The 24,989-nt window shown below is 36.0% G+C and overlaps 2 protein-coding genes across 6 annotated transcripts in view; one reads left to right on the plus strand and one right to left on the minus strand.

Moving 5' to 3' along the window:
• The window catches only part of RB1 (RB transcriptional corepressor 1), a 203,191-nt gene that overhangs the window by 138,187 nt on the left and 40,015 nt on the right, over positions 1 to 24,989 (plus strand). The gene's annotated exons all lie outside the window — the stretch shown is intronic.
• On the minus strand, positions 22,229 to 24,408 carry LPAR6 (lysophosphatidic acid receptor 6). The gene has a single exon (XM_070407468.1). The coding sequence runs from the start codon at positions 23,646 to 23,648 to the stop codon at positions 22,614 to 22,616; it is 1,035 nt and encodes a 344-aa protein (XP_070263569.1). The 5' UTR covers positions 23,649 to 24,408; the 3' UTR covers positions 22,229 to 22,613.

Consider the following 24,989-nt stretch of genomic DNA (forward strand, 5'->3'; position numbering starts at 1 on the left):
ATTAGTCTCTGCCCCTTCATCATGGCTGGAAGAGTTATATGTAGTATTTAATGATTCATAAAGTATTTATAAATATGTGTACTTAAAGAATATTTAGGGTATCATTTCTGTCTTCCTATATTAAATGCATTCTATCTTCTGAATAATACTGTTTCAGAGGGCTACGTAATTACTATATGAAAAGCATAGCTGGAAGTGCTAGTTATTAATTATTTTCTTGTGTTAAGTTTTAATAAGTCATAAGAAAGTTGACTCGCCTTTAAATGTTGTCAAATATATCTGACTCATTAAATTGGATTTTGTCATACTATTTTTCTCTAGTCACCAAACATTAGCAAGTTTCTTCGTTCAGTTATACAAATACTTGGCCAAAGCACTTTTATATAAGAAAAGATTAAAAATATTTTTTTAATTATTTTTCCAAATTTTAAATGAAGACCTGTTTTATACATCACTACAGTTATAATGAATAACTTTTTTTTTTTTTACAAACTCATAAAAAATATTTTAAGCTTCTTTGGTGTTCTTTTGAAAGGTCAAACTTGACAGGAAGTGAACACAAAAGGGAGAAAAGTCTGTGGCTTTGAAAAAGCCCCAAAGGATATCTGTTGTATATTTGTGTGGTGGATAATTAACCTCTGGTGCACTTTGCACAAAGGTTTTAGTATTTACCATTAGACATTGTTTTTAAAGAATGTTACATATTACTAAGAGCTGTGTTTCAGGAAGGTGGGTGAATTATAAGGTAATGATGAAGCCATATTTAACACTTTTTCAAAATCTGAATAAGTGCAATGAAGTAATATGCTATATATTATGTTTATACAACTATGCTTCTATAATGAAAAATGTTTTATGTTGGGTTTTTATTTATTTATTTTAAAAATATATTTCTTTATTGATTTCAGAGAGAAAGGAGGAGAGAGAGAGAGAGCGAGAGAGAAATATCAATGATGAGAGAGAATCATTGACCAACTGCCTCCTGCATTCCCCGCACTGGGATCGAGCCCGCAACCCAGGCATGTGTCCTTGGCCAGAATGGAACCTGGAACCCTTCAGTCCGCAGGCCAATGCTCTATCCACTGAGCCAAACTGGCTAGGGCTTATGTTGGGTTTTTAAAAGCCCCTCTGAGTTATATAAAACAACCATATATTCACTTTTTGCCAACAAGAGGAAACATTTTAATTTTTTTTAATTTGATTCTTTTTTGAAAATATAGGTAAGACTTTAACCTTTCCTCTGACCAATATGTTTCTAATTTCTTGCCTTTAACTCTCAGTTAACTAGTACCTTCTCAAGTGATTTAGGAGACTTGATTTCACCATTCAAAACTGAAATTATTTTATTTTGTTCTAAATACAACTTTGCTACCCAATATGTATATTTTTACATTACTTTTCAAGTCATCCAGGATTGAATACTGAGCATTTCCCCCCACCTTTTTCTCTATATTTAGGTACAGAGTTTTGTAATTAAAAAACAAAACAACAGCAACAAAAAAACTTTATCATGTCTCTTAGATTTATTTTATTATTTAAAAAATCTATCCCTTCCTCTGAAATCAATAAAAAATATGTATATTAAAAATATACAGATTTTTATCAAGTAGTTCTAGGTCAGGGGTGAGCAACCTTTTTGTGAGTGCGCGCCAAAACGAGCAAAATCTCTGACTGAAAATTCTTCTGCGTGCCAACACTAATTTCTTGAGAACATGTTAGGCCTACTTGATATCTCTAAAGGTGTACATATGTGAAGAACCTTGAAGAAATAATAAAATTCATTTGAGCGACAAAAACACAGTGTATGATGATGAAAAATACATTTATTTTTTAATGTATACATGTACACTGATAGTCCGACAGAAAACTTTATGACTCCGTTTGATATTATTAGTGGGACTTTTGCTGCTACATCACTGATGATAGAGATTTTACATCAGGTTTATATTTCGTGACCTTCAGAGATATGCACAAGCTACTACTTTCTTTTTTTTTATTGCTAAAAGTATTACAAAGGGTAATACATATGTGTCCTTTCTCCCCCCACCCCCCGCCCTTGACAATCCCCTGGCCTCCCTTACCCCCCAGTGTCTTATGTCCATTAGTTATGCTTATATGCATGCATATAAGTCCTTCGGTTGATCTCTTACCCCCCCCCCCCTCCTGCCCCCCAACCCTCCCTGGCCTTCCCACTGCAGCTTGACAGTCAGTTTGAGGCAGCTCTGCCTCTGTATCTATTATTGTTCAAAAGTTTGTAATGGTCTTTATTATTCATGAATGAGTGAGATCATGTGGTATTTTTCCTTCATTGACTGGCTTATTTCACTTAGCATAATGCTCTCCAGTTCCATCCATGCTGTTGCAAATGGTAAGAGTTCCTTCTTTTTTACAGCAGCATAGTATTCCATCGTGTAGATGTACCACAGTTTTCTAATCCATTCATCTGATGGGCACTTAGGCTGTTTCCAGATCTTAGCTATGGTGAATTGTGCTGCTATGAACATATGGGTGCACATATCCTTTCTGATTGGTGTTTCTGGTTTCTTGGGATATATTCCTAGAAGTGGGATCACAGGGTCAAATGGGAGTTCCATTTCCAGTTTTTTGAGGAAACTGCATACTGTCTTTCATAGTGGCTGCACCAGTCTGCATTCCCACCAGCACTGCACAAGTGTTCCTTTTTCTCCACATCCTCTCCAGCACTTGTCGTTTGTTGATTTGTTGATGATAGCCATTCTGACAGGTGTGAGATGGTATCTCATTGTTGTTTTGATTTGCATCTCTCGGATGATTAGTGACTTTGAGCATGTTTTCATATTTCTCTTGGCTTTCTGAATGTCTTCTTTTGAAAGGTGTCTATTTAGATCCTTTGCCCATTTTTTGATTGGATTGTTTATCTTCCTTTTGTTAAGTTGTATGAGTTCCCTATAAATTTTGGAGATTAGGCCCTTATCAGATATGACGTTGGCAAATATGTTTTCCCACGCAGTGGGTTTTCTTGTTGTTTTGTTGATGGTTTCTTTTGCTGTGCAGAAGCTTTTTATTTTGATGTAGTCCCATTTGTTCATTTTCTCTCTAGTTTCAACTGCCCTAGGAGCTGTATCAGTGAAGAAATTGCTTCGGCATATGTCTGAGATTTTGTTGCCTTTGGATTCTTCTAGAATTTTTATGGTTTCCTGTCGTACATTTAAGTCCTTTATCCATTTTGAGTTTATTCTTGTGTATGGTGTAAGTTGGTGGTCTAGTTTCATTTTCTTGCATATATCTGTCCAATTTTCCCAACACCATTTATTGAAGAGACTATCTTGGCTCCATTGTATGTTCTTGCCTCCTTTGTCAAATATTAATTGAGCATATTGGTTCAGGCTAATTTCTGGATTCTCTATTCTATTCCATTGATCTATATGTCTGTTCTTGTGCCAGTACCAGGCAGTTTTGAGAACAGTGGCTTTGTAATACAGCTTGATATCTGGTATTGAGATCCCACCTACTTTGTTCTTTCTCAGGATCGCTGCAGCTATTCGGGGTCTTTTTTTATTCCAGATGAATTTTTGGAGAGTTCGTTCTAGATCTTTGAAGTAGGCCATTGGTATTTTAATGGGAAGTGTGTTGAATTTATAGATTGCTTTGGGTAGTATGGACATTTTAATGATGTTGGTTCTACCAATCCAACAACATGGTATGTTCTTCCATCTGTTTATGTCTTCCTCTATCTCTTTTTTCAACGTCCTGTAGTTTTCTGAGTAGAGGTCTTTAACCTCTTTAGTTAAGTTTATTCCTAGGTAGCTTAATTATTTTGGTGCGACGGTAAATGGGATTGTTTTTATAATCTCTCTTTCTGAAAGTTCACTATTGGTGTATAGAAATGCCTCAGATTTCTTGGGGTTAATTTTGTATCCTGCTACATTGCCAAATTCATGTATTAAGTCTAGTAGTTTTTTGATGGAGTCTCTAGGGTTTGTATGTATAATATCATGTCGTCTGCAAATAAGGACAGTTTTACTTCCTCTTTTCCAATTTGGATGCCTTTTATTTCTTCTTCTTGTCTAATTGCAATGGCTAATACTTCCAGGACTATGTTGAACAGGAGTGGTGAGAATGGGCATCCCTGTCTTGTTCCTGTTCTTAGGGGAAATGGTGTTAGTTTTTGTCCATTGAGTATGATATTGGCTGTGGGCCTGTCTTATATGGCTTTTATTATGTTGGGGTATGATCATTCTATTCCCACCTTGCTGAGAGTTTTTATCAAAAATGGGTGTTGGATTTTGTCGAATGCTTTTTCTGCATCAATTGATATGACCATGTCGTTTTTTTCTTTCAATTTGTTTATGTGATGTATGACGTTTATTGATTTACGGATGTTATACTATCCTTGCATCCCTGGGATAAATCCTACTTGGTCATGGTGTATGATCCTTCTGATGTACTGCTGGATCTGATTTGCTAAGATTTTGTTGAGGATTTTGGCATCTATGTTCATGAGGGATATTGGCCTGTAATTCTCTTTCATTGTGTTGTCTTTACCTGGTTTTGGTATTAGGGTGATGCTGGCTTCATAGAATGAGCTTGGAAGTGTTCCTTCCTCTTGAATTTTTTGTAGTAGTCTGAGGAGGATAGGTTTCAGTTCTTCCTTGAAAGTTTGGTAAAACTCCCCTGTGAAGCCGCCTGGTCCTGGCTTTTGTTTGCTGGAAGCTTTTTGATGACTGCTTCAATTTCTTCCATAGTTATTGGCCTATTGAGATTTTTAGATTCTTCCTGATTGAGTTTTGGAATGTTGTATTTTTCTAGGAATTTGTCCATTTCCTCCAGGTTGTCTAGTTTGTTGGAGTAGAGTTGTCCGTAGTATTGTTTAACAATCATTTGTATTTCTGTGGGGTCTGTTGTTATTTCGCCTCTATCATTTCTGATTTGGTTTATTTGGGTCCTCTCTCTTTGCTTCTTGGTGAGCCTGGCTATAGGTTTGTCAATCTTGTTTATCCTTTCAAAGAATCAGCTCTTGGTTTCATTGATTTTCTGTATTGTTTTTTTGGTCTCTATGTCATTTATTTCTGCTCTGATCTTTATTATCTCCTTCCTTCTGCTCACTCTGGCGTTTTCTTGTTGCTCTCTTTCTAATTCTTTGAGTTGAAGAGTTAGATGATTTACTTCCATTTTTTCTTGTTTTTTGAGATAGGCCTGTAGAGCTAGCTATAAACTTCCCTCACAGGACTGCTTTCATTGTGTCCCATAGGTTTTGGATTGTTGTATTTTCATTGTCATTGTGTCCAGGATGTTTTTAATTTATTCTTTGATCTCATTGGTAACCCAATCAATATTGAATAACATGCTATTCAGCTTCCAAGTGTTTGAGTATTTTGGGTTGTTTTTATTGTAGTCTATTTCTAACATTATGCCATCGTGGTCTGAGAAGATGCTTTTTATGATTTCAATCTTCTTGAATTTGTGGAGACTTTGCTTGTGACCCAATATGTGGTCTATTTTTGAATATGTCCCATGAGCACCTGAGAGGAATGTATATTCCACGGCTTTGGGGTGAAGTGTTCTGAAGATGTCAATTAAGTCCCTCTGATCTAGTGAGTCATTTAGGATTGCTGTTTCTTTGCTGATTGTTTGTCTAGAGGACTTATCCAGTGATGTCAGTGGTGTATTAAAGTTCCCTACTATAATTGTATTGTTGTCGATCTCTCCTTTGATATCTTCCAGGAGTTTTTTTTATGAATTTGGGTGCTCCTGCATTGGGTGCATATATGTTTACCAGGGTTATATCTTCTTGTTACAAGCTACTACTTTCATCCACCAGGCTACTCCTATTAGGAGACTTAACAAAATTCATCACTGAGAACAAAGATTCACAAGCATATGTGGATAAAAACATGGAGAGTAACTCTGTTGCAAAGTTTTTTAAACAGAAAAAAATTTCTGGAATTGCATTCCAAGTCCATAATAGTTCGTTTTTGACACTTCTCTCTGGTATTCCTGTCTCTAATTGCTTTTTTTCAATGTTTTCCAAGTCAACTCTAAGGTCAATAAATTTCTGCTTCCAAATGGAGCTACTCTGAAATTCAGTCAACTTCATTTCAAAGTCAGCCATGTCTATCTATGAAAACATTTGTAAGTTTAGTTCCTCTAGTTTCATGCTGTCTGGAAACCTCGTGAATTTTGCTGTCTCTTCCAGTTCTCTGAATTTCCCAAATCTTGAGAAGAACTGCTCAATAGTTGACTTGATGATGTTTAAAAACAGCTTTTGAAGGCTTTGACAGTCTGTTCTGTCATCTTTTGGGGGTCTTTGATGTGCCTCTTGAGGTTTGGGAAATATCTAAATCTCTCACCATCCACATCCCTCTTAAAGACTTCCAGTTTCTTTTCAAAAGCCTTTCTGTAACCAAACATAACATCAAGTGTCTTGCCAGTTCCTTGTAATTTAACATTTAAGTCATTCAAATGTTCACAAAACTTGTAAATGGAAGATTATAAGAGAGGGTTTCGCGTGCCAGCAAAAGTTACTGGCATGCCATGTTTGGCACGTGTGCCAGGGGTTGCCCACCCCTGTTCTAGGTTGTGGCTTGAGATTCAGCATGTCTAACACGTGCCCAGATGATTCTCATGGTGCTAGCCTGTGGACCACTCTTTAGAGTAGTCAGTTTCTGGGTGATTGTAAAGCCCTTACATTATGGGGCTTTAATATGAAATACTCTGTTGGCCCTTTACACTAACTCTGCAAAGTAGAAGGTATAGATATGATTCCAGTTTTGCCTATGAGAAAAGAGAAATGCAGAATACCTATAAAGTACTCCTGTCATTGTATCACCTTATTTCTGTTAAGTCTTTCACACTGTTTTTATCACCACTAAAACATCTAGTAAAGCATAAGAATATAAGCTCAATTTAATAAGATAACTGTAACTTCAAAATTATTAAGGATAAATGAAGCAATAGTGATTTTTATGTGGTTCCTCGTATGTTAAAAAACAAACAGAAAATCCAAAGAAACTGAGATAGTCATTATGAATTAATGCAAGTCTTGTATTAACTAGTTACGTGAGGTTGAGTTCTTCATCCAGATCTATTTATGGTTTTAAACATAAAATCTTTCTGAGGTCTAAACCTTTGCTTCCGTGCCTTCTTGTCTTGAACCCCATGTGATTCCTCAGTATATTCTTTTGTTTAAGCATTTTTCTCCTTCTTTAATCTTTAAACACTCTGACACATGAGAAATTGCTAGAGTTCACTGTGGAGGAGAAGTATTTATGACTTGTCCATTCATGTCTCCTAACCGCATTCCCTTTGTCCATACTATACATTTTCCTTGTTCATGAATTTGCACAGGGACTAAAGACATTCAGGAATGGTGAAAAAATCCAACTCAGAAATGTCCCTTAGTAGCTCATAGAAACTTGCTTTAGGAAGCAATGCTTGTAAAAAGCTATCACTGGTTCCTGCTTGGAATCCTTCCTGGCCATCATACAGACCAGCATAAGAATGACTCTTGATTATGCATATGACATTTCAATGTAGAAATCATAATAATTAATATTTTTGCAGGTGAGCTGTTATAGGCACTGTTAAAAGTGCTGAATGGGTTAACTTACTTACTTTACACAACCCTGTGAAATCTATGCTATCATTATCATCATTTCACAGATAAAACTGAGGCACCAAGAAATATAGAAAGTTTCCCTTATTCACAAAGCTAAGTTAATGGCAAAGCCAGAATTTTAACTCAGGCTATCTAGAGACTGCCCTTAACCTTTGTGCTGCCTCTTGGGGTGTTTATTTGTTTACTGTTGGGTATATGCACTGTTGTGATTAGTTTCTTTATTCATGTTTTCTCTGTGTTTGTATCTTTCTCTTTATGTCACTGTGCTGTGGCAGAAGGAGCCTGGGCTTTGGAGTCACCAGGTCTCATTTAATCTTCACAGAAGTAAACATTGCTAACTCTATTTTAAAGATAAGGAAAGCTGAGGTTCAAAGGTATAAATATGAACAAGTTATGTCCCTGTATCTCAGGTTTTGTCTGTAAAAATGAGGATAATAATACTTTCAAGTCTCTGAACTGTCACAACCTAGTTTTAGTATACACGTGAATGTTCTGTGTTTTTATCAATTTACTTACTGGTTCTTAATATTTTCCACTATTGCCAGAAATGACCAAATATCAAAAGCATTTTTGGTGTCTTCCTGTAAGTGCTAGATTTAGAATATGATAAGGAAATGTAGAATAGGAAACAGCTGGATTTGTTTCTCTTTTAAAGAAATCTTTTCTATTTTTGGTAAGTTTCAGTGTTTCTTACGTTCAGTAAATATAACATAATTTCTCTTGAAGATTTTGATTATACTTTTAAAGAATCCTTCAGAGACTAACATAAATCTGTCTTGCTCTCTTTTAAGTTCATTTTTTGGAGTTTAATATCTGGTCATTTTTATCTTGATTAAAAATAATAACTACTTATTATTTTTATTAATATCTGGTCATTGTACTTAATCTTTCCATGTCTAAGATAATTTAACTGTCTAAAAGGTTTTTTGTTTACTTTGTAAGTAATGCTGGGTTTTATTATTTTGTCATTTCAGTTTTTTCTTTTAAACATTAAAATGAGAATGTGGAAAAATAAAATGACTTATCTGTTACTAATTATTGAGTCATAAACAAAAATGAAAATTGGGGTTCCTAATCCAAAACCAAACTCTTTTTTTTTTTTTTTTGTTTTTTTGTTTGTTTTTTTGTTTTTATCTTTATTGTTCAGATTATTACATTTGTTCCTCTTTTTTCCCCCCATAACTCCCCTCCTTCCAGCTCCCACCCCACCCTCCACCCTCACTCCCCACCCACTGTGTTCATCCATAGGTGCATGATTTTAGTCCAGTCACTTCCCGCATCTCCCACACCCTTTTTCCCCCCAAGAATAGTCAGTCTATTCCCTTTCTATGTCCCTGATTCTATTATAATCACCAGTTCATTCTGTACATCAGGTTATTTATTCACTTGATTCTTAGATTCACTTGTTGATAGATGCATATTTGTTGTTCATAATTTGTATCTTTACCTTTTTCTTCTTCTTCCTCTTCTTAAAGGATACCTTTCAGCATTTCATATAATACTGGTTTGGCGGTGATGAACTCCTTTAGTTTTTCCTTATCTGTGAAGCTCTTTATCTGACCTTCAATTCTGAATGATAGCTTTGCTGGATAAAGTAATCTTGGTTGTAGGTTCTTGGTATTCAGCACTTTGAATATTTCTTGCCATTCCCTTCTGGCCTGCAAAGTTTCTGTTGAGAAATCAGCTGACAGTCGTATGGGTATTCCCTTGTAGGTAATTGAGCCTCTTTCTCTTGCTGCTTTTAAGATTTTCTCTTTGTCTTTTGCTCTTGGCATTTTAATGATGATGTGTCTTGGTGTGGTCCTCTTTGGATTCCTTTTGTTTGGGGTTCTCTGCGCTTCTTGGACCTGTAAGTCCATTTCTTTCTCTAGGTGGGGGAAGTTTTCTGCCATTATTTCTTCAAATAGGTTTTCAATATCTTGCTGTCTCTCATCTTCTGGGACTCCAATGACTCTGATATTAGTCCGCTTAAAGCTGTCCCAGAGGCTCCTTACACTATCTTCACACTTTCGGATTCTTTTTTCATTATGCTTTTCCAATTGGGTGTTTTTTGTCAAATCTTTGGTTTGATTCTTGCACTCCTCTGGTCTGCTATTGGGTATAATATTCTTTATTTCAGTCCGTGTATGCTTACTTTCTAATTTCTTTATCGTAGCATCGAGGGTCTCATTAGTTTTCGTGAGGCTCTGCACAAATTTATGGCAAGCCCTCAAAATTGCTATTCTTAGCTCCATATCCTCCATTTCTGTCATGTTTTTTTGTCTCCGCATCTTTTATGCTTTCTTGGTGCACCCCCTTGTGGTCTCTGTGCGCAGTCTTGTTCTAGCGAAGCCTTAATTGTTGTAGTTAACACTAGAGGGATTTGACCATCAGGCCGACTCCAAAACCAAACTCTTTAAAATATAAACTGTTCTTGAAAAATACAAACTTTTGCATTATCCCTGTAATAGACATATTGGATACTTTTATTAACACTATGTACTTTTAGACCAGGGTCTAACTCAAATATTTAAACAAGGTCTTCTAAAAGTAGACTTTTCTATAGTTCAGTTGCAAGTGAAAAATAAATGGCCTGGATGGATGGAGATGGGTAAAAATTGCCATGATAGTGAAAAAATGATATCTATGAGTTTTGTACTTATTTGTCTAGTAACAACTCTATAATCTCTTCTAGACAAACTATTTATACATGTCCTTTTCTATTTTTTAATACATGTCCATTTTTTCCCCCTTGAGTAGCTAAGATTATTGAATTACATGTGTTTCGGTCTAACGAAGTCTTATAGGGCCACAACACAAAGTATAGCAATTTTTGCCTAGCCATTTTGAAACTAGTTATTTTGGTCATCAGCAAAAATTACATATGGGCACGTAGGCCAAAAGGTATAATTTTTTAGTGCAGTGTTTTAAGTAATATCCTATATAAGAAAGGCTAATATCCAAATTGTCCCCACGGGCAGGAGTTTGACCTACCCAGAGTTAGACGTGTGCTGACCACCATTTTTTTTTAAAGAAAACTAACTTTAAGCTTATGTTCATAATATAAGGATTTCCTTTGTTTTTGTGTGTGAGTGTTTTTTTCTCCTTCTCTCTGGGATTTGCTTTGTTTTGATGAAAAGGCCTGCTATTTTTTAAGATCAGTAAAAGGTTTATGTATTATAATTTTTTTATGTAACTTAGATGTGCAGTTGCTTTAAAATACAGAGTATTTCTGGTTGAGAATAGTAAAGTGACCACATACCTTTACCTATTTTTCTTCCCTAAACCTCTAAAAAAGTTATAGAAAAGAAAAAAAACAACACATGGATTGAAATCCAGCAGTACTGAGACTCTGAAGTGTAAAACTATGGAGGGAATTTCAGGTATTGATTCAGTTTTGAGAATAAAAAGGAAATGAGGAGTCTATTGATGGATACAGCAAAGTAAAGAAAACTACAGCTCTGAACACACCCAGGAAAGGGCTCTAGTGGAAGGGGGAGACAGTCTCCAAGGCCAAAGTAGCAGGTACAGAGAGTAGGGCAGTAATCAGGAGAGTTCTCTAAAGTGCCAATGGCTCTCAAACTTTAGCATGTATCAGAAGCACTTGGAGGCCTTGTTAAAACACAGTTAAAACTTCTGGGGCCAATCCTGAACTTTCTGGGGGAGAGCCTAAAATGTGCATTTCCAGCATTTGTCCAGGTCATTCTGATATGCTAATCTGGCACCTACATTTGACAATTGTAGATTTGAGATCTATTGGTGCATGAAACACCTGGGTCAGTCCCCCACTTATCACTGTGCCAGCCTATAAGAATTAGGAAAATATGTCTCCTTCCATACTAATGAATTTGAAAAAGTTGCCCCTCTGGACACATGAGCCCTAGGCTTGGTATACAGAGTTTAGGCTGAAGCCTTATGTTCTTGTGCAGTGTACAAACTATACAAATATATGCCTGGCTCCAATCCAACTTTTGCGTATGTGCACACAGGGGTATGGCTTTGTGCTATGCCTGCAAAAGAAGCAGAATAGAAATTAAGGAAATCCAGATTTCTATCACAGACTTGAAGAAAAAGGGAGAAAAAAAAGGTAATTCTGCTTAAGAAGGAAATGCCACAGACTATTGCACTGTTAAGTTTATTGCCCTTATTTTGGTATTTTGGGACACCTCATTTCAATATCTATTCATCCTCAAAAGAAGGACCAGAAAAAATGGAGGAGAGAAAATAATGATTAAAAAACATATCAGGAGAAAAATTTTCAAAACTATTGAAAGCCAGAAGACCAGATGGAGAGGACCATAATACCAAGCAAGATGAATGAATGGATACATCTTGGTGAGAATTCAAAATTTCAAAGGTGCCCTAACCGGTTTGGCTCAGTGGATAAAGCATCAGCCTGCGGACTGAAAGGTCCCAGGTTTGATTCCGGTCAAGAGCATGTACCTTGGTTGCAGGCACATCCCCAGTAGGAGGTGTGCAGGAGGCAGCTGATTGATGTTTCTCTCTCTTCAATGTTTCTAACTCTCTATCCTTCTCCCTTCCTCTCTGTAAAAAATCAATAAAATATACATATATATTTTTAAAATTTCAAAGGTAATGAGAAAATTAACATCTTTTAGAGAGAACAAGAAAGTTATTTGCAGGGAAATAAGATCCAGATCAGCATCAGTTTTTATCTAGACTTATTTATCTGACCCACACTGTCAACATGAAGGTAAAATGAAACAATTTTCCGGCATGCAAGGACCAAGAAAGTTTATCTCTTGACTGCCCTTTTTGAAATAGAATAACTAGAGGATATGCTTTAGCAATATAATAAAGAAACCCAAGAGAGGAGATATCACAGAATCTAAAAAAAAAAAAAAGAGTGAAACTGTCAAAGGAGTACAAAGAGAAAAAAATGGGAAAAATCCTAGGATTCACCAGGCCTAGAAAATAATTGTTCCAAAAGAGAAGTCAATTCCATAAAGGTCTTCAAGAACAAAGTGGTTTCTTTTAACAACGTATCACCTCGTCTAAATGGTGGGGATTCAACAGGTATAGTTTAAAATTAATAAATCAAGTAATAAGTTATGGTGATATCTATAGTAATTGAATTCTTGTACGAGAGTAATATTGGTAAAAGAAAATTTGCCTTTTAACCTTGGGCTTTGGAATAATTAAAAGAACCATAGGGTTGGTAATACAAAAGGCAAACTTTGTGTGTAGGTATAGGACATTTATTAAACTACATTGATAAAGACCCAAAGTAGATACTCTATAAGTAAATAGATATTAGTTATTTAAAATTAATCTTTTTCTGGCAGGAAAGTAACATATAACTTGCTTTTAACTCTAAGCTCCTTCCTTCCAATCTTTATGCCCTCTATTTCAATCCTATAGGTATGTTAGGTGCTGTAGAGAACACAAATAAATACAAGTCATAATCCCTTTCTTCAAGGAGCTTCAGGTATCTAGTAAGGAAGATAAAACATAGCCCAGGCAAAAAAATAAAACAAACAAAACAAATAAACAAAACACTAACAAAGGCATTAAAGAACTGCAAAATAAGTAACACAGACAGTGTTATCAAAGGTTTTGTTTAGGAGTTGAACTGGGTCTTGTAGGATGAAAATGGAAGAGGAGCAAAGTGAGCTTTGTTGACTGGGATAGGGAGAGGGGTGAGAAGTGTGAGTAGTATATTATGTACCTAAATGTCTAGAGCAGCGGTTCTCAACCTGTGGGTCGCGACCCCTTTGGCGGTCAAACGGCCCTTTCACAGGGGTCGCCTAAGACCATCCTGCATATCAGATATTTACATTACGATTCATAACAGTAGCAACATTACAGTTATGAAGTAGCAACGAAAATAATTTTATGGTTGGGTCACAACATGAGGAACTGTATTTAAAGGGCCAGAAGGTTGAGAACCACTGGCTAGAGTCAAGAAAGTGAGAGTTGTGGCCATAGGACAAGTAACAGACCATCCTGGAGTAGAGGTTTCTTGTTTGGGAGATAAGAGAAAACAAAATATTGGGTAGGTTAGGGTAAGATTTTGGTGAAATTTGAACTTTGAAACTGGACTTTTCCCTTCAGGTTATGGATAATCTGACAGCTTTTAAAACTGGACATTAATCAGTACAAGGTGATTTAAATAGTGAATCTAGTTGAGCTGTCTTGCATAGGTTGAAGGGAAGAAAGTAGGAAGCAGGGCGAGTTAAGGAATGATTGCAGTAGTCCCAATATAACATGGCAACAGTGGTGAAAAAATGGTTACTAAAAGAAAGGAATGATGAAAATTATAACTGACAAGAATGAGAAACTAGGATATAAGGCATGACATGGACCTTACATAATATCTAGTTCAAAACCCATAGTTAAAGATGCAGAGGTCAACATAAAAAGGTTAAATGACTTAACTAAAGCTATATTACTTTGTAGCGAAGCCCTGACTAGAACTCATGTCCATCCTATATAATTAAAGCCTATGAGTGGAAGTTCTATAACTAGGAGGAACCGAGAATCAGAGGAGGTGCAGTGCTGAAGTAAAATACTAAGGTTCGGAGTGCACGCGGCGCGGGCTGGTGGCTGAGGGCGCGGTTGTCTGTTTCAATCCGGAAGGAGCCTCAGACTCAGAGCTCCAGATCCGGGTGAGTCTCTAGGGACCCAGACTCAAACGGGAGAAGCAGGACTGTCTGGCTACGGTCCCTCCGAGGTTTGCAGCTGTTGCTGGGACAGAGAGGCAGAGCCCCTGGGGACGGACTGAGAGCAGCCATAACTGCTCCCTCCTCTGCCCTGTTGATCCCATGGGACCCGCCCCGCCCAAGCCCTGCACAGAGGCATTTGCCAGATAGCCTCAGGCAAAGGCTAGATTAGCACCTCCCTAGAGGACACAAGCTCTTCCACTGCAAACACAGCTGATTATCACAGCCAGTCGGCCTGGAGGTCAAATCCCTCTAGTATTAACTATAACAATCAAGGCTTAACTACAACAAGACTGTGCACAAAGACCACTAGGGGGTGTACCAAGAAAGCGTAAAAAAAATGCGGAGACAAAGAAACAGGACAAAACTATCAAGGGAGGATATTGAGTTCAGAACCACACTTTTGAGGTCTCTCAAGAGGCTTCTAGAGTCTGTCGATAAACTTGATGAGATGTACAGGAAATCTAATGAGACCCTTGATGGTGTAATAAAGGACCATCTAGAAAGTAAGCATACACTGACTGAAATAAAGAATATTATACAGACTCCCAACAGCAGACCAGAGGAGCGCAAGAATCAAGTCAAAGATTTGAAATTCGAAGAAGCAAGAAACACCCAACCGGAAAAGCAAAATGAAAAAAGAACCCAAAAATATGAAGATAGTGTAAGGAGCCTCTGGGACAGCTTCAAACATACCAACATCAGAATTATAGGGGTACCAGAAGATGAGAGAGAGCAAGATATTGAAAACCTATTTGAAGAAATAATGACAGAAAACTTCCCCCACCTGGTGAAAGAAATAGACTTACAGGTCCAGGAAGCGCAGAGAACCCCAAACAAAAGGAATCCAAAGAGGACCACACCAAGACACATCATCATTAAAATGCCAAGAGCAAAAGACAAAGAGAGAATCTTAAAAGCAGCAAGAGAAAGAAACTCAGTTACCTACAAGGGAATACCCATACGACTGTCAGCTGATTTCTCAACAGAAACTTTGCAGGCCAGAAGGGAGTGGCAAGAAATATTCAAAGTGATGAATGCCAAGAACCTACAACCAAGATTACTTTATCCAGCAAAGCTATCATTCAGAATTGAAGGTCAGATAAAGAGCTTCACAGATAAGGAAAAGCTAAAGGAGTTCATCACCACCAAACCAGTATTATATGAAATGCTGAAAGGTATCCTTTAAGAAGAGGAAGAAGAAGAAAAAGGTAAAGATACAAATTATGAACAACAAATATGCATCTATCAACAAATGAATCTAAGAATCAAGTGAATAAATAACCTGATGTACAGAATGAACTGGTGATTATAATAGAATCAGGGACATAGAAAGGGAATGGACTGACTATTCTTGGGGGGAAAAGGGGTGTGGGAGATGTGGGAAGAGACAAAAATCGTGCACCTATGGATGAGGACAGTGGGTGGGGAGTGAGGGTGGAGGGTGGGGTGGGAGCTGGAAGGAGGGGAGTTATGGGGGGGAAAAAGAGGAACAAATGTAATAATCTGAACAATAAAGATTTAATAAATAAATAAATAAAGCCTAATATGCTAAGTGTCCGGTCATCGGTCGTTTGTTCAACCAATCAAAGCGTAATATGCTAATGATATGTTAAAGCCATTCAACTGCTCACTGTGATGTGCACTGACCACCAGAGGGTAGACACTCTGACTGGTAGGTTAGCTTGCTGTGGGGGTCCGGCCGATCAGGACTGAGCGAGATGGGCTGGACATGCCCTGGAGCCCTCCTGCGGTCCCTCCCCAGCTGGCCAACCTTCCTTGTCCCTCCTCGGCCCCGATAGTGCACTGGTGGGGTCCCTTGGCCTGGCCTTCACCCTCTCGCAATCCGGGACCCCTCAGGGGATATCGGAGAGCAGTTTTCAGCCTGATCCCACAGGCCAGGCCGAGGGACCCCATTGGTACATGAATTTGTGCACTGGGCCTCTAGTCTTTTAATAGAACTTTAAGGTTTATTCATTCAGCAGGTAATTATCAAGACCTATTATGTGCCAGGCACTAATAAAGATGCATATGTAGGGTTTTATTTTTTATTTACTTTTATTTCTTACCATTGTTGGATTTAGTTTTTGACTATGTAAGACAGGAGGTAGCACACACAGACCACAGCCAGCCATCTGTTTTTATAAGTAGTTTTATTGGAACACAGCCACACTCATTGTTTATGTATTATTCGTGGATGCTTTTGTACTACAATGCCGAATTGAGAAATTGCAATAGGATGGTATATCCTATAGGTCTAAAATATTTACTATCTGATCCTTAAAGAAAATGTTTTCTGATTCCTGATGTACAACATTAGCATGATTTCCAAAGTTTTACACTCAGTTGAGAGTTATTTCTTTCAGTATCTCTTCTACACCATTTCCCACCCCTATAACCTTATTTTTTGGTTTATTGATTTTATGTTTCTGTTAGTAAAATGAGTAGATATATATATATGTTTTCTTGTTTTGTCTTTTTCTTACACAAAGTTAGCGTACTACATGTGTTCTTTTATGCTTTGTTTTTTCATTTAACCATACTTTCTGCGTATCAATTCTTGGAGAGCTTTCTCATTCTTTATTATAGCTACACTAGAGGCCTGATGCACGAAATTCATGCAAGGGGCTCAGTCCTTGCAGCCCCGGCTGCCTTGGCTAGCCCTCGCAGCCCCGACTTCATCCAGAAGGTCATCTGGAAGGATGTCCGAAGGTTGTTTGGCTGTCCGCTCTAATTAGCATATTGGCTCTTTATTATATAGGATAGCAGTACAATGTGCATATGCACTACAATTTATTCTATACTTAGACAAGACATCTGGGTAGTTTCCAATTTTTACCATTTCAAATAATGCTGCACCTTGTACATATGTATTTTTATATTATTAAAAGTGTGTCTTCAGGGTAAATACCAAAAAATGAGAATGCTAGGTTAAAGGGTAAGTGTGTGTGTGTGTGTGTGTGTGTGTGTTAGATATTGCCAAATTCCCAGTCATAAGGATTATATCATTTTGTATTCCCATCAGCAATATATGAAGGAACTAGTTTCTCCACAAGGGCTACTGGCTTAATTGTGCTAAGTAGTGACATTAAAATATCCTTCCCAGCCCTGGCCAATGTAGTTCATTCAATTTGGATGGGCATCTCCCTTTTACCAAAAAATTGCTGGTTCAATTCCCAGTCAGGGCACATGCCTGGGTTGCAGGCTCAGTCCCAGGAAGGGGCGGTGCAGGAGGCAGCCAACTGATTTTCACTCTCACGTCGATGTGTGTTTCTCTCTCTCTCTTCCTTCCTCTCTAAAAATCAATAAAAAAATAACTTTTAAAAAATCCTTTCCATCTATCATTACCATCATTTCAAAAAAAAATGGGCTATCTTAATAAGAAAGGATGCAATCAAAATAAAGGATAAGAACAGCTCTTTTAATTTAAATTGCATAAATATAACTCTTATTGTGGTTCTTTTTTACTTTTTTTAAAAATATATTTTATTGGTTTTTTTACAGAGAAGAAGGGAGAGGGATATAGAGTTAGAAACATCGCTGAGAGAGAAACATTGATCAGCTGCCTCCTGCACACCCCGTACCTGGGATGTGCCGCAACCAAGGTACATGCCCTTGACCGGAATCGAACCTGGGACCCTTCAGTCCACAGGCCGACGCTCTATCCACTGAGCCAAACCGGTTAGGGCCTTTTTTACTTTTTGCTGAAGACAAATGCATCTCTTCCCTGTAATCAGAGGGATCATTTTAGAATTTTAAACCTGATTTCTCTGCTTTTACTTGAAAGCCTTCAGGACTTTCTACAACAACTCAGATCTTAACATGGCTTTATCATGGCCTATAAGTACATGTATGATCTCAATCTTACATCTCCAGCTACTTCGGCTCTGTTTTAATCCTTTCAGTACACCAAGTTCTCTGTCACAGGGACTTTGCATGTGGTACTTCCCTTGCCACCTTAAAGAAATAGACATGTCAAAAAATAATAAACTAAAACCACAAAAAACCCAAGTTCTTATCCTGGCTTTACTTTAACTTGTTATGTGACCCTGTGCAAGTTACTTACCCTTTTAGTTCTTCCGTTTCCTTAGCCTACGTAAGGTGAGGTAGTTGTTTCAGGCGACTTCTAGGCTCTTTCAGTTCTAAATGGTGAATTTACCAGAAGTCATTTGGATAGGAAGATAATAGAACTCTGCACATTCACCCTATAGGTATTAACTGTAACTTGGCTGTAAGTATATTATACATATTTGTCTTTTATTCATAATATTTACTTAACCTTTAATTATTTTCAAAAACTACTTGAGTGAATTTCTAAAGTAAAACAGGTTTTGAGTTTGAAAACTAATTATTAAACTCATTAGTTGTCTCTACTTCTGGGGTCCTGTCTTTTGGATTCTGTTTTTGCCACTGCCATTGCACAAAGTGATGAAAGAAATACTTTTGTACCCTGTTAAGCAGTTATTGAAGTAAATATTTTTGAGAGAGGGAAGAAAGGGAAAGGCTTGGTAGAGAAGTTTGCCTGGAATTAATTTTGTATTCTCTTATTATTCTGATCTATTGCCCTATTTAAATGATATTCTTTGTACTTTTATAAAATTGTCAAAAATGCATAGCAGACATCAGGTAAAAAAGCTGAGGAAAGATAAAGTAGAAATTTGAGAATTAGTGGTTTTAGGATTATGTATATATTGATCTCTGGAAAATTTTGCTAATTAAATATTGTTGGTTATTAAATATTTGGGTTGATTTAAATATGTTCTGTGTCATTAGGTCTGTCCATTAGTACTTTTTAACTTAGAACTTATTTCTTAGAATTCATATTATAAATAGATAAACTTGTTCTCAGGCCAGCTGATGAAAAGAGCTTTTTAAAAAACAATTTACCTTGGGACTACCTTCATGTACTAATAAGCACTGTTTATAAAATTTTCTTTATAAAAATTCATAACTGAATAAACAACCACACTAGGTCACATCTTTCTTCTTTTGTGACAAATGGTTAGATTGGCATGTAGGCACTAAAGTAGTTTGGATGTTGGGATGTAGTAAAGATTCTGCTAGGCAATAGTAACATAATATATTGACAAAAGATCAGGTCACCTGGTTCATCAGAGGTCCAGAATTGCAGGACCAAAAAACTATTGCTCCTGTCTCTTCTTAGCGACATACCATTCATAAATTAAATGTTTCTAGGTTGGGGAGATCAAGTTTGCTAATGTTCCATTTTGTATTTTCTATTCCTCAACTGAATGACTAATTTTTTAAAATACCAATATCTATAATTGGGATTTATACCTCAAATTTGCTTTTAGTATTTTGAATGTAGAATATAAAGTCAAAACTCCTTGATAAAATAGTATCTTCAGTTTCTTTAAATTTTCTGTTGGATAAATTATGTACAATGCATATATTTTCATACATTCTTTTGGTAAACTAGTTACTTGTATTTTCTCAGAAAAGGTAATTTCTATGTTCAGAACTAATCATTAGGGGTCTGGAAAGCTGTTTTCCACAACTCAGAAATGTCCTCATCTTACTTCTATTCCTTTGAAGGGAATTAATGTGGAGAGGAAGATTAGTTAAATAATCTTTTATAAAAATGTTGAGAACAGTGGGCACCATTTTTGGGGGGGAAGGGCTTGGTACTGTCACTTTAAGGAAACAAAAAGTAAATTCTCAGTTTTATTAATATAAGTTTTCTGGGTAAAGGAGAAACAGAAAGGAATATATAATTTACCTTAAAGTGCAACTCTAACAAAGGAAAATAACTATAATACTCCTTCCATCCCTGTAGGTAAGGTTTGCCCAGAATTTGAAGTTCTCAATGTGAAAAATAATACTTGTTATGTTACGTATTTTTTTGTGAAGAATCTTACAAAACTTGTGATTTGTCTTTCTGTTGACAAGAGGGCAATAAAAATTTCACCACTGAGTACAGTAATAACAACTATCTGATAACTATTTTGCTTGTGTTTTTTGTTGTTTTCTTTTAATCATCACCTGAGAACACATTTTGATTGATTTTTAGAGAGGGAGGAAAAAGGGGAAAGAAACATCTATTGACTGTATCCTGTATGCACCTTGACCAAGAATCGAACTTGCAAGCCTATTCAGGAATTGAACTTGCAATCTTTTGGTGTAGGGAATGATGCTCCAACCAACTGAGTCACCTGGCCACAGCTAATTGGCTTGCATTTTAAAGTAATAGCTATACTTTAAGATCTTGCTATCTTGCTCACAGATCTTTAATCTAAGGAAAGTTCTGAGAAATCTGTTAACAAACTACCACCTCTTTCTTCCACATCAGTAAGTTATTAGTTGCTTTTCAACTCAAAAATATACAGAGTGGGGTAAAAATAGATTTACAGTTGTTATGTATAAAAAATAATCCAATAATTACTACTAATAATATAAGAATAAACTCTGTTTCGTGCACTCACAACTCTAAACTTACTTTTGCCCCACTCTCTATATTTAGTGCTAAATGTGTTTGTTTTCCAAAGCATGATATCAAATAAAGGTACTTTGGAGTCAATTAAAGAAAACATGTTTACAGCATATATCCTTTCTTTGGGGCTATAAAGAACCATGCTTAATTTCTTCCGTAGCCATTTTGTTTGTTTGTTTAATAATTTGTTCTCCTTCTAAAGCAAGGGTGAGGAACCACTTTTCTGCCAAATGCCATTTGGATATCTATAACATCATTCAGGGGCCATACAAAATTACCCATTTAAAAATTAGCCTGCTATTTTTGGTCAAATATTTAATTAACTCACCCCTAATGGCCTTGGCAGGGCCAGACCAAATGATTTCTTGGGCTTTGTCTTGCTGATATTCCCCACCCTGATCTAAAGGAAACCATGGTTCCCTAAAGAACATCCCTTCCTTCCTTCCCCGTTATTTCATTGAAAAATGAGTTTACTACTCTAGAAAATGACTATTATTCCTCTGAAATCATTGCATCACAAACCCAGAGAAGAGCAAAAAATCAAGTTAAAATCTTAAGAGTATTTGTCCAAGGTTGTATTCTTTAAAGAGGAAGATGTAAAAATCAGATAGGTTGAATGTTGAATTGAAATTAATTATGTGTCTTATTTTCAAATAAAAATATATATATTTTTAGTTAACTTTGGAGAACTGCTTGAATTTGAAAATAAAGATATGTTGGGAAAAGAAACAGTTTCAGTGTAGTTGGTGTATCATATCTAAATTATAGCTCAAAGCAATACCTTTTTTATATTTACTGAGATGAAAATGTAGTTATATTTAGTTATTTGGCTCTTTAGTTTTACTTCTTTTTATATGAGGAACTATGTCCTTACTTCATGAATTATTTTGACATACAGTAACATTTTAGCAACTTGAAATAATATTTTTAGCTATTCTTTATTTGGCTTTGATCAAAAGATGGAAGGAAAATAACACAAATTGATTACTTTTTAAGTGCCAAATATTGTATTTTACTATCTTACTATTTATGGTGCTTCATTAACCTAAAATACTTAAAATACAAGTTATTTAGTATGACATAAATATACCTTGAAAATGTACCTACAGTAGAATTTTATTTTTTAAACATTTATTTAGCAAAATAACATTTAATTAGTTTTCTCCTCAATTTTTGTGGCACATAACATTTTGAAATTGGGTGCCAGTAAAGCAAGAAAATGGATCAAATAGTAATTTTAAAGCATGCTGTACTTCATAGTTAGATAGCGTCTGCTTTTTATGAATTGCATGCAAATACAAAATCCTTAATGTTATCTTTAAGTGTAACTGCTCAAGATCCTCAAATAGTATCTATTATTCTACAGAAGTCATTTTTAGCTACTTTTTGGAAAAATACTCCAAAAACACTTATTATTTTAAATTACCCTCTGTTCTCATTTATGTTATTATAGTATAAGAAACATGATTAGCAGGTTCAATTTAGATGAAACAAATTAGATATATGTTGAATAAAATATCACTTAAACAAAACATTTAATATTTGTAAATCAGTTAGTATAAAATTACTAAAAACTTCAAAGACAGTACAGATGCTCACCACTTGATTTAAATCATAATCACCTTTAGACTTTGAACAACTTTTTAAGGGATTTTTTAATGAAGAGGAAGGTACAAATCAAAAATGGCTAAGAAAAATAAATTGGAGTGTATACAAGAATAGAATACATTTGAATGCTTAACACATTGAATACAACTTTTTTTTAATACTAAAAACTTTAAAATGTCCACATGCTCATTTTCTTTTTGAGGTGAAGAAAGAGTCGTTCAAGAAAACTTTTCACAGTTGAAGGAACTTGGAGGTTCTGTCCCAGTGAAGTTCCAGTGGTTTTATTCCAGGCAGCTTATATTGTAGATTCACTGTCGAATATCTTAGTTTTTAAGGCTTCTAGGTTATGATGAATAAAGTTTTCTGTGCCTTGAACTTCAGAGTATCTTGAGTCATTTCTCCTAGTAGACCAGTTTTTCATTTTTATAGAATTCTGAATTGTGTCTGACGTGAAGTAGTAAACTATTGGGTCAAAGCAGCAGTTTGAAACAGCAATGCAGAGAGTGATTGGATACATGGTCCTTACTGCTGTCACTGCTGAGCAGTTAACAAATATCTGTGTTCTCATAAGAGAATATAAAATAAGGTTAACATTATAAGGCACAAAACAGAAACAAAATATGACCAAATGTACAAAAATCATTCTTAAAACTTTAGTTTTGTTTATTTTACTTCTACTTAGGGTAATAGGTTTATTTAAAGTTCTTAGCACCATACTAGAACAAGTTACATTTAAAATTAGAGGAATAAAGAATCCAACTATTTCAATGAAAATTACAATCCGTGAGAGATAAGTTTTCCATGTGTCATCAGGGAAATTTTCAAAGCAGGCTTCTGAGGTATTGTTACCCCGAGAGTGGGTAGACTGAAAAAAAACTGCTGGTGCACTTCCTCCCATCACAGTTAACCACACAGCAATGCAAACGATTTTTGCATTTCGTTTGGTTCTTAGGGTCTTTGACTTAAATGGGTAGACAATTGCCAGAAATCGATCTACACTAATGCAGGTTAAGAACAGAATGCTTCCATACATGTTGGTATAAAACAGCATCACTGAAATTTTACAAAGTAAATCTCCAAATGGCCAATTCCGTGTTGCAAAGTAAAAAATCCTGAAGGGTAGAGTAAAAACGAAAAGCAAGTCTGACATTGCCAAGTTAATCATGTACGTTGTAGTTTCATTTCGCACTTTGAGGGTACAAATGAAAATGTATATGGCAACACAGTTGGATATTAACCCGAGCACAAACACCATACTAAACATGCACCCATACAAAGTGTACTTAAAGGAGTCATCATAGGAGCATTGGGAGCTGTTATTGCTTACCATTCTAAAGGCACGGTCAGCTTACTGTGTTGAAGTCCTTTGGGCAGCAGGCTCCTTTGGTATTCAGATTTTGACCACTTAAAAAAAACCCAGTGTATTTGCAAATTCTTCGGATCTTTGGGTGGTCTTACAAATATTTCCTTTCTCGCCAGAATCTCCAAAAGAAACATGAAATTTGTTGCTGTAAAGCTTGCACTTGGTTCCTCAACAGGAAAATAGTCTCATTTTCTAGTGTCCAAAAAATCTTTGAATCCAGAGCTTGTTAACCGATGAGCAACCTTTAAAAAATGCAGTCAGTGAAGCCAATCCATTGGATTGTAGATGGTAAAGAAACGCCGTGTTCTAAGATGAAATAAGTCTACTTGTCCGGCAAACTTGTATTTCAGTAGTCTGGATGATATTCCAAAATTCAGGTTTCTTTGTGCTCCAGAATGTTTAAGCTAAAGTTAGCAATTTTATTTTGCTTTTCAATGCAGACTTTCAGAGACTTAAACATTCACAATTTGATCTCATTTACTTCTTGCTTTTTTAAAATGAAGTTTTCCTTTTTGTTATTCCGGTAGTGGATCCCAAGTGGTGGTAAACAGAAGAGTCTTTTAAATGCTCCGAAATAAATTCCTAAGCGTGTTCGCTCTTGCTGAACGAGGTCTTTTTCTCTGTTGCCAGCTGTATTGTGTGATGGACTTTCTCTGAAGTGAAAAATAAAGGCTTGCTAGATTTGTAATATGACATCACAGGAGGAAGAGGCTGGGCTTGGACAAAGAGAGGTTTCAGCCCAGTTTGTTTGCGGTTCTTTAATCTGGAAACGTGTCTGCTGAGGATATACCTGGGAGGCTTGTCACTGTTAAGCTGCGTCGTCTGGTCATTAACTCTTTTTATGCGGAAATGCCTTCTAGGATGACCGCCTCTCGGGTTTTCTTTCTTTTCTTCCCTTTTATTCTTTCTTCTGGTAGTGATAATTGAAAGAGAGAGAAAATCAGTATTAAGCTTGTTTCTCTTGTTTGCTTTTGTGTTTAGGATATGACTTTTTTTTTTTTTAGAAATAAAATATATATGAGTATTTTAATTGAAATTGCTAGTGATATCTTAATAAAGCAATTTTTAAAACTATATGACTGAAAGACAGCAATTTAATCTTCGGGTGTATAAAGGATTTGATTGAGAGACCAACAGTAGTTTTGCCACTCTTGGCTTCTGTTTTCCATAATTGTTCCTCAAGATTTAATTTAATTGGTATGATTGTGAATGGCTCCAATCCCAGATGTCTTTAGTTTTTGATAAACAATTTTCTAACATTCTTTGCTCTTTTCTATAAAATTGAATTAATATTTTAGGGCACTAGTT

This window comes from Myotis yumanensis, unplaced genomic scaffold, assembly GCF_028538775.1.
Source record: "Myotis yumanensis isolate MYYU_CA2020_CCGP unplaced genomic scaffold, mMyoYum1.0.hap1 SCAF_3, whole genome shotgun sequence".
In the NCBI taxonomy this organism is placed as follows: domain Eukaryota; kingdom Metazoa; phylum Chordata; class Mammalia; order Chiroptera; family Vespertilionidae; genus Myotis; species Myotis yumanensis.